The following is a 17221-nucleotide window of genomic DNA, read 5'->3' as shown; positions in this document are numbered from 1 at the left end:
TTGGAGGCACATAAACCACACATATCCACCATACTTAGCACCATTTATGCAGTTACACACAAATCCTCTACCACAGGGAAAAGCCCTACAACAAGTTTTACAGTTGACACAAAAGTCAAATCATCAAGCCTTACCCACAGTTCCCTCTGGCTCTTTCTTCCAGGTTGAGGCACTGACCACCATGTACTATTCAGCCTGGAGTCTACAGACTAAATGCTTTCCCTGGTTGCCTCTTGGCTTCGAGACCACATGGCTGCCCTTCATAGTCACCTGCTACACCCCCTTAAAACATCAAATTCTGGAAGTTTATTGGGTTTTGTTTCAAAGGCAACTCAACAGGAACAGATCCTGTTCACTGTACACTGTTCTACTGTGTACCCAAATTCCTATTACATCATGCATAAGGTCTGCCACCCAATAATGGCTCAGCATGGCCACAAATGCCTCTTTGCTAAAATGGAAATGGTAGCTTCTAGAATGGGCTAAACCTGACATGGCAAATCTTTCCACGTTATTGAGGGATGTGGCTTCCTGGATCCTCAACCTACTGCCAATGGACCTTGAGGAACTGCTGACAGTGCTCCCACTGCTTAAGCCTCTAGTGACCTGTGGTAGTCCCTGGGAAGAGCTGACAGAACAAGAAAGGGATTCTGTATTCTTCGTGGGTGGCAGCGCCATCACTGGATGTGGTACAACCTATTGGGAGAGTGGTAATGTATCATCCTGTCAGTAACGCATGCTAATCAAAGATGGTATGTGAAGGTTGGCTAACTTGAATCTGTGGTGGTCCAAATGGAGTACAGTTGCCCAGACAAGGCTCTTTTCTTATTTTCATTGACTAATGGACAGTTGCTACCATATCAGCTGTTTAGTCGGACCAATTGCAACAGGATGATTTTCATATTCAAGGCTATCCCATCTGGGATGCCCCAAATTTGGAAAGGCAATGCCCTGGCACCAGTCACAAATAAGGTCACCCATGTTTCAGCACATACAAAATACTATCACACCAGAGTCTAACTCCAAGGAAGACACCCTTGACCAAATTCAGGTCACCAGGGGTTTGGGGCTCTCAACCACTGTCACTATACCAACTGTCAGTTCCACCCACTACCATAAAACCAGTTTCCCCGCCATCAACATTCCAGCTGCTCTTAGTCACTACTTCCATACTCCTTATTCCCTGTCTGAATGGTACCATACCTCTTTGGATCATAAGGGAACTGCTGCCACAACAGTTTGGGCCCAACACACCATTTTAAACTGCAAATTATGCTCCCAAACCAAACACTGGTAACTGCCCTGCCCCATTTAAGTTCTGCAAGGAGAGAGCCCCAGTAAGCTGCCAGCAGGTTGATCTCAACAGCGCCACATCCTCTGTCAGAGGCGCTACCCACTTCACTATTACATGTGTAGACGCTTTCACCAGCCTGCTGCCTGTTATACCCATCATGAACAGCTCTGTGGAACAAGTAAGCTCCTTCTTTCCTAAGTATAGCCTGCCCCCATTCAGCCCGCCAGACACCACTGATTCAGATCAAGGATCTCATTTTACTGCTCATACAACATAGCACTGGACTTTCCAACAGGGCTTCTGATGAGACTTTCATCTTCCATAGCAGCTATAGACTTCTGGCATTATTCAACACAAGGGTATTTTAAATTCCTTGCTCCTTATGTTACAAGGCAACAAATAGACTCCTAAATGGACTTCGTGCTACGAGGGGCATTTTAAAACATTTTAAACTCTAGGACATATGGACACCACTCTTCTCATACCAACTAGGCTTATCTGACCATGCCGCCTATGGTTGTTATCATGGGGTAATCTGATACCTTTATCTTACAAAACAGCAGTATTTACATTTCCCCCAACATTACAGATTTGAAAGGTCAATCATCTCACTTTCCAGTCTTCCCTGGCAACCTGACTGAGGACAGACGGTTACCTCTCCTAGTCACAGACAGTGCTGGCCCAGTAGAAGTTCTGTGCTGCTGCTGGACCACACTTACTTACTTGATATGTAAATTCCAATGTATAGTGGCTTCAGTCAATGGCTCATTTCTCCTAACCATACCTCCCCACAGAAAGTGGAAGTAATTGTACCTGGACCCACTCAAAGCAGCAAAGAGGCACTCCTCCTATTTGATACCAACAATACGGGATGACATCATGGTGACATGGTCATAACACTTGGCCCTACCCCACTTTGAAGAGGCCATCAATGAGCTGCTGATCCACAAGGGCCCCATAATATATCTTCTCATGAGGCAGTGAGAAGGACAAAACTATAAAATGCAGATGCCTGTTACTATTGGCCTAACTCTGTGCCTTTGTACCATGTGGGTCATGAAGCTTCTCCTTGACCCCAGAAAGACACCACTAGACAGTTGCTGGAAGCGAACAGCACTGGCTCACAACTGTACCCCAGGATGGGAAGATGGTGGGTGCTGAAGTCAGCCCAGGAGTGGCTGCACCTGAAATGCCAGGAGATTCAAGCCCACAATCTTAAGCGGAATCAAAGGCATAAATGCTTAAAGGCTACCAGCTGTAGCACTGCCCCATTTCCAACCCTAACTGGCTAATAGGCTTATGCAGTTCAGACCCATCCCCAGTAATACAGGATCAAACATTAAACAGTCAGCAGCATCTAACTACACTTTCTTTATACGAAGGCTACACATATGCCTCCAACCTTTACTACTTATGGAGAAGGCGTCCTATGCCTCAGAGAAGAGCACTGACCAGTCATTTGTGAGGTATACTCCCCCAAGAACCTCCAAAGTTTACTAAAAATTGTAATACCAGTAGATGTTTATGATGATGCAAGCAAACCTTAACCAGGACATCTGAAATCTATGTGACCCTGAAATCTATGTTCCTGGGCCCCTCAGTTCCCCTTCTGGGTGGGTACCTAGAAGAACCACTCTCCTCTGGGATGGCTCTTTCCAGTCCAACAACACTGGAGATGACAATACCCTAGCCCATGATGGCATGGGACAAAACTTCATCCCAAATGCTGCCTCTAAAACCTTCCACAATAGTAGAGATGACAACTGGGAACATGACCCCCCTGAGTGGTATTCTGTCCATTAAACACATTAAATTATGTGTTTACCCCAAGGCCCCCTTATTTACTACAACGCTTGCTGCTTGAGTGTGAAGCAGCCCTATGACTGCCAGGCTGGTCTCCACTGCACTTTTGAGCTTTGAAAGGCCAAGGTATCTGTCAAGACTCATAAACTTACAGAGGACCCTTTAAACATTTCACTTAGTTACTGGCCCTCATCATACCCATTAGATTGGTCCAAGCTTTTTACTGGGGGTTAGTAAACTTAATCTCTACTGGAAGAACCACTCTGGCTGTGGATGCTACTGCAAGAGCATCCCCCCCCAACACTCTCACAGGACCATAGCTGTAAGGTCACCTCCCTCACAACCCCAAGGAGACCTTTTCCCACTGTCACCACTCAGCTTTCCACAATCCTCCCACTGAAGCCCTCCAATCGTCTATTTCTATCCCATGGGCAAGAACTAGGGCTCATTTATTGAGCCACTGTAATTTCTGGGCACATTACTGAACTCAACAAAGGCTTAGCCTAGCCTATGCTCATCTGCCCACCAAAAGGTATCCCACACATCTCTGTAGTTTGCCAGACCACTCTCTGTGGTGCTCAACTGTTCCCATGAAGGACACTTTGTGGGACAGTATGTGGCATCTGGCAGGAGACCCCACACGCTCTTTGTAGTTCCACCTTTTTGTGCAGGCACCAACACCACAAAAATGAACAGAACAGATATCTTGTCCCAAAGAGCATAAACCCCACAGTCTTGGGCCCTGAAGCCTACTCACTCACTCAGGGGAACTCTAACTTACTCCAGCTTCCACAATGAAACAGTCAGCGTTCACTGCGAGTCCAGTCCATATATGGTTCTCCATACATGCACTTCTTTCCTCAAACTCCCAACACATCTGCCTCCTTGCTGGCCCCCTAGGAGTCCTGTCTGTTCACACTAATGTATTTCAGTACTGTGGCACAACCCTTACAACCTAGTAAACAGGAACCCCAGTCTGTCTTTCTGTCCCCTCATGTCAAAAGCATTCAGAATGCATTCTCATTATGTTGAAAATAGATCTGCTACTGTCCCTTGTGGGGAACACCAATGCACTAGGCACACAACAACAAATTATTAAGGCAAACACTAACCTATCAGCCACCCTGGCTGAATACACTGGACTGCTACCCCAAAGCATAGACTTCACACAAGGTTCTTTAGTGCGAAGTATTTAGGATAAGCACTTTACATTCCTTATTGGTAAAGGAAGGGGGTACATACACTGTAGAGTGCATCACCTACTGCTTATGTATTAGTAATTCTGGACAAATTTAGACTAATTTACAAAAGGTGGCCTAATAGGTACAAATATTGCATAATCTTTCCTAAGTTTTTAATCAGATACTTACCTTAACCCTGTCCATGGGCTTTTCTTGGCTGGACCCTGACAAATGGAGAGATGGTTACAGACAGGATTTTAAACTACCATTTGTCTATTGATATTGTTGACTGGCATTTTGGCTTTGCTCAAATGTTTCATGAGCTAGGTGACCAAAACCCTGCCAGTGGCTTTTAACATCTCCACCAACTAGACCATGCCCATGGTTTTCCCTAAAGACTAATGCCGAGGCATCACAGGGTCAATTGTGATGAGAAAAAAGCTATTTTGAGTTGCTGCCTAGGCATTTTACAGTATGACAACCCTACTCACACCCAGAGTCTGGACAGTTAGATAAGGACCTGAGCTTAGGATTCCCCTCCAGAAGTCTCCACTTTGTTTCCCTCAAGCAGCTTTTAAAACAACTACTTAGAGTTAAGACTATGAAGTTAGTGACCTCTGCTCAACTACCTCCTAGGTAATAGGTATCTGTGACCCTGTTCTCTACCTCCTGCTTTTTCAGACCTGGGACAAAAGACTGCCTTTCTCTCAGCTCAGTGACTGCCCCTTGCCCCTACTCAGAGCCACCCACCCACCAAAGACCCCTGCTTCTGGGATCTATAAGTAACAAATGCTGGAATCTAACTCCCTTTGTGTGAGTGTACTGAAACTGCATCTTCAATCAAAATGATCTTGGGGTTTTCCCTCCCCCAAAGTGGGAGTTTGGATGCTAAGGAAGTGATCTGCCAGTCCTGTGAGCATAGCTAATGTCTCCTTATTCAGTGGATCATAATCTGCATATAATATACCAGCTACAGGCCCCATAACAGGATACTACAAAGCAAAAAAACAAATAAAAAAAAAGTAGTTGAAAAGAAAAACAGAGCATCAAAACTAGACATGTCAAGATGCTGAAATTATTGGGAGAAGGGGGGTGGGGTTATGGACATTGGGGAGGGTATGTGCTATCGTGAGTGCTGTGAAGTGTGTAAACCTGGCGATTCATAGACCTGTACCCCGGGGGATAAAAATATATTATATGATTATAAAAAATAAAAAATTTTTTTAAAATGCTGAAATTATCAAATCAGAGACTTAAAACAAGGATGATAAATATGCTTAGAGCTCTGATGGATAAAATGAACAGCAGCTAAGGACAATGTAAGCAAGAGGACAGAGATCCTAAGAAAGAATGAAAAAGAAATGCTATAGAACAAACACTTTAATAGAAATGAAGAATGCCTTTGATGGGCTTATTACATTATTACCAGACGTGGCTAAAGAATGAATCTTGAACATAAAGGTATCTCAACAAAAAGCTCCAAAACTGAAAGGCAAAGCAAACAAAGACTGAAAAACAAACAAAAGAACAGGACATCAAAGGACTCTATGACAACTATAACAGGTGTAACACATGAGTAATGGAAATAACAAAAAGAGAAGAAAGGAATGGTAGAAATACTTGAAAACATAACCATGACTAGGGACACTTGGGTGGCTCAGGTGGGTTAAACATCTGCCTTCAGCTCAGATCATGACCCTAGTTTTCTGGGATTGAGTCTGGAATCAGGCTTCTTGCTCAGTGCAGAGCCTGCTTCTCCCTCTGCCTGCCATCCCTCACCTCCCACTGTGTGAGCTCTCTCTCTCTCTCTCTCTGAAAAATAAATAAATAAATAATTTTTTAAAATGGCTAAAAATTTCCCCCAAATTAATGTCAGACACCAAAGTACAAATTCAGGAAGCTACAAAACACAAAGTAGGATAAATGCCCTGCAAAATTACACATAGGTATAACGTTTCAAAGTACAGAAAATCAAACATTAAAAAAAAAAAAAATAGAGAGACACCTCGGTGGTTCAGTGGGTTAAGCATTTGCTTTAGGCTCTGGTAATGATCCCAGGGTCCTGGGATGGAGTCCCTGCATCAGGCTCCCTGCTCGGTGAGGAGTCTGCTTCTCCTTCTGCTGACCAGAGGGAGAAGTGCCTGTGCTCTTTCTCTCTCTCAAACAAATAAACAAAATCTTAAGAAAAAAATAATAAAGAAAAAATACAGAAAGAAGTTATTTGGTAAAAAAAAAAAAAAAAAAAGTCTTATCTATAGAGGAACAAAGAATTACATTCACTTTTATCCTCAGAACCTATGCAAACAAGAAAAGAAGAGAATAAAATATTCGAGTGTTGAGGAAAATAAAAATACAAACTTGGAATTCTCTACCCTATGAAATTATCTTTGAAACTGAAGAAGAAATGAAGGGTTTCCCAAACAAACAAAAATTGAGGGACTTTGTTGCCAGCAGATTTGCCACGCAACAGATGTTAGCAGAAGTACTTTAAAGAAAAGAAAAGTATAGTCAGAAACTTGGATCTACATAAAAGGAAGAACATCAAAGAAGGACTAAGTGATAGTTAAAAGAAAAATCACACACACACTTTTTTTTTTTACTTTTAATTGATCTAACAGATAATAATCTGTTCAAACTATTGCTTGTGTGTGTGTATATATGTGTATGAACAAATGACAACAATGACACAAGGGACGGGAGGAAGAAATCAGGACTACAGTTGACCCTTGAACAACAGTATGGATCCACTTACACAGTGACTTTTTTGATAAATACAGTACTATAAATGTATTTTCTCTTTCTTATGATGGTAACATTTTCTTTATTTTTTTTGTAAAAATATTGTATATAATATACATACTGTACAAAATATTAAGTGATTATGCTATCATTAATGCTTCTGACCAACAGTCGGCTATTAGTAGCTTTGAGAGAGTCAAAAATTATATGCAGAATTTCAACTGTGTGGGGAATTGGTTCCCCTCACTGCTGTACTATTCAAGTATCAAACTGTATTTTGTTATTAGAAGGTACTCACACTACCTGAAGTGCTTAGTATTATTTGAAAATGAACTTCAACTAGTTGTGAATGTTCTACAAATTCTAGGGCAACCATTAAAAAAAGGTTAAAAACAATTTTTTAAAGTGTAACTGATATGCTAAGAAATGAGAGAAAATATGATATAAAATGTTTAATTAAAACACAAAAGACAGGGAGACAAAAACTGGAATGAAGAACAAGGGCAACAAATAAAAATAGTAGTCAATATGGTAGATATTACTCCAACTATACAGTAACAACTTTGAAAATCAATGATCTAAGTACACTAATTAAAAGACAAAGATTGGGGTGCCTGAGTGGCTCAGTGGGTTAAAGCCTCTGCCTTCGGCTCAGGTCATGATCCCAGGGTCCTGAGATCAAGTCCCACATCGGGCTCTCTGCTCAGCAGGGAGCCTGCTTCTTCCTCTCTGCCTGTCTCTCTGCCTACCTGTGATCTCTGTCTGTCAAATAAATAAATAAAATATTTTTTAAAAATAGTAAAATAAAAAAAGACAAAGATTGTCAGAGTGAATCAAAAAACAAGATCTTACTACATGTTATCTATGAGAAAGGCACTTTATTTGCAATGACATGGATGGAACTAGAGAGTATTATGCTAAAGTAAGTCAATAACAGAAAGACAATTATCATATGATCTCACTCATATGTGGAATTAAAGAAACAAAACAGGATCATAGGGGAAGAGAGGAAAAAAATGAAACAAGACGAAACCAGAGAGGGAGACAAACCATAATCATAGGTAAAAAGGGTTGCTAGAGGGGATGAGGGTATAGGGATGGGGTAAATGGGTGATGGACACTTGAGAGGGTATGTGTTGTAATGAGCACTGGGTATTATGTAAGAGTGATCAATCACAGACCTGTACCCCTGAAACAAATAATACATTATATCTTAATTAATTGAATTAAAATAAAAAAAATTTCTAAAGAATAAAAATAAAATTTATAATTAAATATTCAGCCCATGATTACAAGTAGGGGTGATATAACAAAGCCTGAAAATAAAGTTAAAATATCATTTTAGTAAGTGGGACAATAGTTTCTGTCCCGTTGGGCTTTTCATTGAGAATAATAATAACAGTAAATAATTTTGGGAGTGTTCCTATGTGTTAGGGTTGCTAACCATTTTATGAGCATAATATGACTTAATACTTAGCAAAACCTTAGAAAGTAGATGTCATTAACATTTCTATTTTATACATGTTGAAACCAAGAACCAAAAGTTTAGGTAACATTTCTAAGACTTAAAAGTGAGTTTTTGATGAAGCCACGAATCCAACACGGGAGCCGCAAACATAAAGTGTACTACTTTTGTTTACTGGCTTTTAGCCTAGAGTGAATTTTAAACTTTTCCCTCTCTGCTGAACAAACTGCTTTTAAACCACAATGGAATTAAACTAGAAATCAAAGCAAGAATGATAACAAGAAAATCCCTAAATATGTGATTAACCAATATACTTCTAAATAAAGCATGAATCAAAGAATTTCAAAAAAAAAATTTAAAAGCATATTAACCTAATGTTTAAAAACATATTAACTTGAAACGAAAACCCAACTTGTGAAAACTTGTGGGATGCAGGGAATGCATGGCATAGAAGGGAATTTTTAGCATTAAATTAGATAATAGAAAAGAAGAAATATCTAAAATCAATAACCCAAGTTTCTACATTAGGTAACTAAAAAAAGAACAGCAAATTAAGTTGAAAGCAAACAGGAAAAAAAGTAGAAGATTTAGAACAGAAATCAATGAAATTGCAAATAGAAAAGACAGAAAAATGATCAAAACAAAAAAACTATTTATTTTAAAGACCAATAAAATCAATAAGTCTCTAGCCAGAAAGGGGGAAAAAAAAAAGAAGAAGACACAAATTACTAATATCAAAAAGAAAAGAGGTGACATCACTATAAACCCCACAGACATTAAAAGGATAATAAAGAAATATTATGAACAACCATATGCCCACAAATTTGATAACCTAGATGGAATGGACCAATTTCTGGAAATAAAAAATGTACTAAAACTCACACAAAGAGGAAGACATTCCTTCTTTTCTTTTTTTTTTTTTTTTTAAGATTTTATTTATTTATTTGATACAGACAGAGACACAGTGAGAGAGGGAATACAAGTAGGGGGAGTCAGAGAGGGAGAAGCAGGCTTCCCACTGAGCAGGGGAGCCCAATGCGGGCTCAATTCCCAGGACCGTGGGATCACGACCTGAGTTGAAGGCAGATGCTTAACAACTGAGCCACCCAGGCACCCTAAAGGAAAACATTCTGAATAGGCATCTATTTATTAAAGAAACTGAATCAATAATCTTTCAAAAGAGAAAATGCCAGGCCCAGCTGGATTCAGTGGTGAATTCTACCAAACATTTAAAGAAAAAATTACACCAATTCTTACAATCTCTTTCAGAGGATAGAAGCAGAAGAAACACTTCCTAATTCATTTAATTTTACAAGGGGAAAAAAAAAAACAGAGACCAACATCTCTCATAAATATAGATGCAAAAATCCTCAATAAAATATTACCAAATCAAATACAAAAAAGTATAAAAATAATTATATACCATGACCAAGTGGGACTTATCATTCAAAAATCAGTTAATATGATCACATCAACAGACTAAAAAAAGAAAAATGACCCTTGTATCAATAGATGTAGAAAAAGAATTTGACAAAATCCAACACGTTATTTGTGATAAAAATGATCTGTAAATGAGGAATAGAAAGAAACTTCCTCAACATGATAAAGAGTATTGGTAGAAAACCTACAGCTAACTTCTTACTTTATGGTAAGAACTAGAAGCTTTCCCACAAAGACCAGGAACAAGTTAACGATATCCCATCTAACCACTCCTTTCCAACATTGAAATGGAATTCCTAGCTAATGCCATAAAACAACTAAAGGAAATAAAAAGCATACAGACTGAGAAGGAAGAAATAAAACTTTGTTTGTAGATGATCTGATCATCTATGTAGAAAATCTACAAGAATCAATTAACTCCTGGAACTACTGAGTGATTATAGCAAAAGGCAGGATACAAGGTTAATATACAAAAGTCAACTGTTTTCCTATATACCAGGAATGAATAACTGGAGCTCAAAATAAAAAACATAATACCATTTACACTAGCATTCCCAAAAATGGAATGCTTACATTAAACCTAACAAAATATCCTACAAGCTCTCTAAGAAGAAAACTGTAAAATCCTGATAAACAAAGTCAAAGAATAAATAAATGGAGACATTCCATGTTTATGGATAGAAAGATTCAATATTGTCAAGACCTCCCAACTTGACATTGTTCCTCTTAACCTGACTTATATAGATTCATTGCAATGCTAATCATAATCCCAGCAAGTTATTTTTTGGATACTGACATACAGCTTCCAAAGTTTATCTGGGAAAGTTAAAAACTCAGGATACCCAATATTATACTAAAGAAGAATGAAGTTGGAGGCCTGTAAAAGACTCACAATTAAGCTAGAGTGATTAAGACAGTATGGTACTGGTCAAAGCATAGACAAAAAGATCAAAGAGCAGAACAAAACCCAGAAACAGATCCATGTAAATATAGTCTACTGATCTTTGACAAAGCAACAAAGGCATGGAGCAAAGATAGTCTTTTCCACAAATGATGTTGGAACTGAGCATTCACAGGCAAAAAAATGAATCTAGACACTAATTTAAAACTCCTCACAAAAATTAACTCAAAATGGATCATAGACCTAAGTGTAAAATGCAAAGGCTAGGATATAACAAAGGAGAAAACCTCAATGACCTTGGATACAGTGATTACTTTTTAGATATAACATCAAAGGTACAATCCTTGAAAGAGTAATTGGTAAGATGAACTCACTATAATTAAAAACTTCTGCTCTGCAACATACAATGTCAAGAATGAAAAGACAAGCCACATATTGAAGAAAATATTTGCAAAAGACATGTCTGATAAAGGGCTGTTATCTAAGATATACGAAGAACTCTAAAGAATCAATAAGAAATCAACCCAATTTAGAAATGGGCCAAAGACATTAACAGATAATTCACCAAAGACATACAGCTGGAAAAGAAGCATATGAAAGGATGTTCCACATCCTATGTCATCAGGGAAATGAAAATGAAAATGAAACTCCTAACCACTTGGGTGGCTCAGTCAGTTGAGCATCGTACTCTTGGTTTTGGCTCAGATATGATCTCAGGATTATGATCTAAGGATCATGAGATAAGTCCCACCTCACGCTCCACACACAGTACAAGTCTCTTTGTTCTTCTCCCTCCCCCTGCTTATGCACACTCTCTCTCAAATAAATAAGTAAATAAAATCTACAAATTAAAAAATTTTAAAAATAAAACAAAACAAGATTCACTCCACACCTACAACAATGGCCCAAATCCGAAACACTGACAATACCAAATGCTGGCAACAGGAACTCTGAATCACTGTGGGTAGAAATAAAAAATGGTACAGCCACTTTGTAAGACAATTTTGGTTTCTTTTTTTCTCTCCCCCATTTAAGTGTGTGTGTGTGTGTGTATATGCGTATGTGTGTGTTTTTAACTGAAGGATAGCTGACATACAAAGTTATAAACAGCTTGGTAGTTTCTTACAAAACTAAATATAAGACTCTTGCCATATAATCTAGCATTTGTACTCCCTGATAATTAACCAAAGGAGCTAAAATGTCTGATTTCCGCACGAAAGAACTGCATAAGGATTTTATAGCAGCTTTATTCATAACTGCCAAAACTTGGAAGCCACCAAGATATTATTCAGTAGATGAAATAAACTCTGTGGCACAGTAAGACAATGGAACATTACTCAGTGCTAAAAAGAAATGAGCTAGCAAATGATGGAAAGTCATGGAGGGAACTTAAATGCATATTAATAATCCAGAGAGGCCAACTGAAAAGGCTTTTTTAGTCCAACTATATGACATATTAAAAGTACAGAGAAAGCAGAAAGATCAGCAGATGCAGCGCAAGTGGGAAGAGGCAGAAGTAGGGTGGTAAAAATACTCTGTATGATACAGTGATGAATACATGTCATTACACATTTGTCCAAACCCATAAACTATATAACACTAGGAGTGATCCCTAATGTAAACCAAGGACTTTGGGTTATTATGATGTATCAATGTAGGTTCATCAATTGCAGCAAACATACTACTCTGGGGAGGGACGCTGACAATGCCAGTGGAAGTGCATGTGTAGGGCAGGGGGTCTATGGAAAATCTCCATATTTTCCTCTCAATTCTGCTAGGAAATTTATTTTTTTAAAAGATTTATTTATTTGACACAGAGAGCAAGAAAGAAAGCACAAGCAGGAGGAGCAGCAAAGAGGCAGAGAGAGAAGCAGGTTCCCCTATGAGAAAGGAGCTCGATGCAGGGCCCGATTCCAGGCCCCTGGGATCATGATCTGAGCCAAAGGCAGATGCTTAACCAACTGAGTCACCCAGGCACCCCTTGTTGTGAACTTTAAACAGCTCTAAAAAATAAAGTCTTCTTTTTAAAAAGTTGATACAGTATTAAAATAAACACTGGAATTCATTCTGCCATGATTCAGCAACTGAACATTTCCCCCTATCAGTTCTATACAAACACTGGTAAATGACACTTCAATCCTAAATAGTTCACCACCACATCTGCTAAGAATAGGGATACTCACCTTTCATAAAACCACACTACTAATATCACACCTAGGAAATACTCCATACCATTTACTACTAACAAGTCAGCTTCTTTTCTTGGAAGATAAATCTGAGAGACAAGGACTTTTCTTTTTCTTTTTTTTAAAAAATATTTTATTTATTTATTTATTTATTTGACAGAGAGAGATCACAGTAGACAGAGGCAGGCAGAGAGAGGGAAGCAGGCTCCCCACTGAGCAGAGAGCCGGACGCGGGACTTGATCCCAGGACCCTGAGATCATGACCTGAGCCGAAGGCAGCGGCTTAACCCACTGAGCCACCCAGGCCTCCCGACAAGGACTTTTCTATCTTGTTCACTTCTAATCTATTTAAGATTTATAGACATCTTCCTAGAAAATCAGCCAATTCATGAGAATTTTAAATCTAATTTTAAAAAGAGGTATATATTGGGGCGCCTGGGTGGCTCAGTGGGTTAAGCCGCTGCCTTCGGCTCGGGTCATGATCTCAGGGTCCTGGGATCGAGTCCCACATCAGGCTCTCTGCTCAGCAGGGAGCCTGCTTCCTCCTCTCTCTCTCTGCCTGCCTCTCTGCCTACTCTCTGTGTCAAATAAATAAATAAAATCTTAAAAAAAAAAAAGAGGTATATATTATATTTTCTTATGACTTTAAAACTTCTCAATGGTATGATTAGCATACTCCTCTTAATTTATAACATTGAATTATTTTCTTGTAATCTTCTAGTTAGAGGATGCCTATTCATGTGGAATTTTTCCAAGACTGAACTCTAAGTGGTAATGTTCAATTCTGTTATTTTCCTGTTTTCTAGGACATTAGTTGATCCATTTGATTTTATAATTTCTTTCTTACTACTTTCTTAGTTTGGCTTGTTTTATTTTTACTCTTAGGTTTGTTTTATGATTTTCTTTATAAACTTAAGAGACACTGATCCATACACCAAGATGATATAAATTCCTGACTTCAAACTCTTCCTATCTTCAGAGGTTACCAACAGAAAAGGGAAAAGAAAGGAGGGAGTATCCTGCCTAAGAACAGACAGTAAATCTATACATACAAAGTGAATTTTGTCATCATAGTTTGATCTGAGTAGTTAATGCCAACAAGCAATGTAACAGGGTGTCTTTAGGAGCCTACAAAATGTAATTTGTTGTCCTCTGCCCTTCTGTGGACTAAAGGGCAGTAAGGTAAATAAACCTGTGGTTTGGAGTTGTACCTGAACATAAAAATCAGTTCCTTGACATAGAAAACAAATAGCAAAATGACAGAAGTAGGTCATACCTTATCAGTAATTACTTTAAATGGATCAAACTCAATCAAAACATCAGGGATTGGCAGAATCGCTAAAAAAAAAACCCATTATTCAACTATATACTATCTCTAAGAGAACCTCCTTAAGGAAATTCTTACATAAGGTACAACATGGATGAACTTGAAGACATTATGCTAAATGTCATACACTCATCATAAAAAGCAAATACTGTTATGATTCTACTTATATGAGGTACTTAATTAAAAGTGTTTGCCTTCAGCTCAGGTCACGGTCCCAGAGTTGCAGGATGAAGCACCAAGTCGGGCTCCCTGTTCAGCAGGGAGTCTGCTCCTCCTCCTGCCCCTCACCCCACTCGTGCTCTCTCTCTAAAATAAATACATTTTTTAAAAAAATCTTAAAAAAAAAATCATAGGGGTGCCTGGGTGGCTCAGTCAGATAAACATCTATCTTTAGCTAAGGTCATGATCCCAGAGTCCTGGGATCAAATCCCACAGTGGGGTCCCTGCTCAGTGGGAAGCCTGCTTCTCCTTCTACTGCTCCCCCTACTTGTGCTTGCTCTCTCTCTGTGTGTGCCAAATAAATAAATAAATATTTTAAAAAATCATAAAGACAGAATGGTGCTTGCCAGGGGCTGGCAGGAGGGTAGAATGGAGAGAAATTATTTAACAAGTACAAAGTTTCACTCTTGTAAGATGAAAAGAGTTTCTGGAAATGGGATTATGGTGATGATTTCAAATATATATATAAACCTAAAATCCAATCTAATTTATACTTTTTTTTTTAAGATTTTATTTATTTTTTTGACAGAGAGAGATCACAAGTAGACTGAGAGGCAGGCAGAGAGGGGGGTGGGAATGCAGGCTCTGACGCCGGGATCGATCCCAGGATCCTGAGATCATGACCTGAGCGGAAGGCAGAGGCTTAACCCACTGAGCCACCCAGGCGACCCCTAATTTATACTTTTTTTTTTCCCCCTAAGATTTTATTTATTTATTTGACAGAGAGAAATCACAAGTAGACAGAGAGGCAGGCAGAGAGAGAGAGAGGGAAGCAGGCTCCCTGATGAGCAGAGAGCCCGATGCGGGACTCAATCCCAGGACCCTGAGATTGACCTGAGCCGAAGGCAGCGGCTTAACCCACTGAGCCACCCAGTCGCCCGATACTTTTAAAAAACTTTTCCAAAAGAGATAAGCCAAATAATTATGCTGTATCACTGACAAAAAAGTTTCTAAAAAGCTATGAATTAGGCCATAAAGTCTATGCATTATCAGTTTTATAGTATTAATAGTAATGATAATAATTGCCAATTATTGAGTACTAGATACCACATATTCCACTAAGCATTATCTCATATAACCCACATCAAAACCCTGTAAGTCAGGTACTACTGTACCCCATTACTATTCCTGAAAGCAGACCAAATGCTGTATCCACAAGAGAACAGACAAACTATGATATAGTCTTACACTAGAATACTTACAGTACTAAAAATGAATAAACTAAAACTACACCCACTGACACAGAGCAATCTCAAAAACCCAAGTCTGTGTGAAAAAAGTAATTCTCAGAATTTTCTGAGTAATTCCATCTATTAAAGAAATTAAAACTATACTGAACAACAAGAGAAAATCAGTACATGTCGGGATGAAGACACAAAGGACTTCAATGGTATTTGGTAACGTTCCATTTTTCAAGTTAGTGGGCCAATATATATAGGAATTATTTTTATTTACTTTATTCTTTATATGTTTTATATGTTTCATATATATTTTCTCTACTATGCATCAAATAGTTCACAACTGAAGCAAAATAAATACTATTAAAAAGAAAATCATTTAAACATAAGCTATTAGAGCTCTATGTTCTTAAGTAGATAATATGTATCTGAATATGGCTAGACTTCTTCTGTACCCCAAGTTATCACCTTCATGAGAAAATACAAATGACAAGGCAAATTTATTCTTATTTTCCTAAGGAGATAATTTTTTTTTTCAATAGATGAGTTTGGAAGTAATCAAAAACTACTGAACCTAATACTTAAATATTAATTTTGAAGAAATAAGACTTATAACACTTTATCCAAAGACTACTAATGACTCAGCCCATGTCATCAATGCCCAAGTAAGAGATACCAACTCTCTACTGCCCTTTCTTTCACATTTTCTCTCTTCATTTCTAGATTTCTTTTATACCTTGGACAAGTCAGTTGTTCTCTCATTAGCAAACAACTTTGCTTTAATCTCTTCTACTTTTCTCCTGTCATCTTCATTTAATTCTGAAATGGAGTAGCCACATTCATGAGCCAAATTAAATTTCAGATTCCAGGCTGAAAAGAAAATATAAAAACACTTGAGATAATGCAATGCAAAAATGATAATTTTCAGTGATTACAAGAGCACAGAAAACCATCAATATATCCAGCTAAATGCTACCACAATACTTAGCAAAACGTGTTCTCAATTATATGACGAACTATTATAAGTTGTTAAGAGCAATCATTTCACTGAAAACTGTGATTTTTAAAAACCACATTCTGCAGATATTTCTCCAAAGAGGCCACTTTAACCACGATTTTCAATTATTTTCATCTTAATCTTCCTTCCAATCAGGATGGTCCCTTTCCCTGCCCTATTAGGTCCTGCTACAGTTACTGTTGCTTCCATGAGAGCTGATACTTAAGTTTTCTGGAGTCAGAACATATGTAAGTGATAAAAGGAACAGCGTAGGTAGTTTATCTCAAGGGAAAACATAAACAAATCAGGGAGGCCTGAACTGTTGGTTGTAAGTTGATCTCTAAACATATTCCTTATTTTGTCTTAAAAAAAAACCTTTTTAATGGCATTCTACCATTAGAGACCAACGAGATTGGTAAATATCCTCTTTCAAAGCTCCAACCCAAGTTTTAGTGTGAAATACTTGTTCTTTCTAATGTCTAAAATACACT

At 38.3% G+C, this 17221-nt stretch overlaps 1 protein-coding gene across 6 annotated transcripts in view; it reads right to left on the bottom strand.

Moving 5' to 3' along the window:
• Window positions 1–17221, bottom strand: part of ALMS1 (ALMS1 centrosome and basal body associated protein) — a 214362-nt gene that overhangs the window by 127640 nt on the left and 69501 nt on the right. For all 6 annotated transcript variants that reach the window (XM_044261390.1, XM_044261388.1, XM_044261389.1 and 3 more), the window contains one exon: window positions 16470–16603. In XM_044261390.1, the coding sequence (XP_044117325.1) occupies window positions 16470–16603 (134 nt within the window). The remainder of the gene's footprint in view (window positions 1–16469; window positions 16604–17221) is intronic.

The sequence above is a fragment of the Neovison vison genome, chromosome 8 (assembly GCF_020171115.1).
Source record: "Neovison vison isolate M4711 chromosome 8, ASM_NN_V1, whole genome shotgun sequence".
Taxonomy (NCBI): domain Eukaryota; kingdom Metazoa; phylum Chordata; class Mammalia; order Carnivora; family Mustelidae; genus Neogale; species Neogale vison.
The sequence above is the reverse complement of the archived record's forward strand: the minus strand, read 5'-3'. Positions and strand labels throughout refer to the sequence as shown.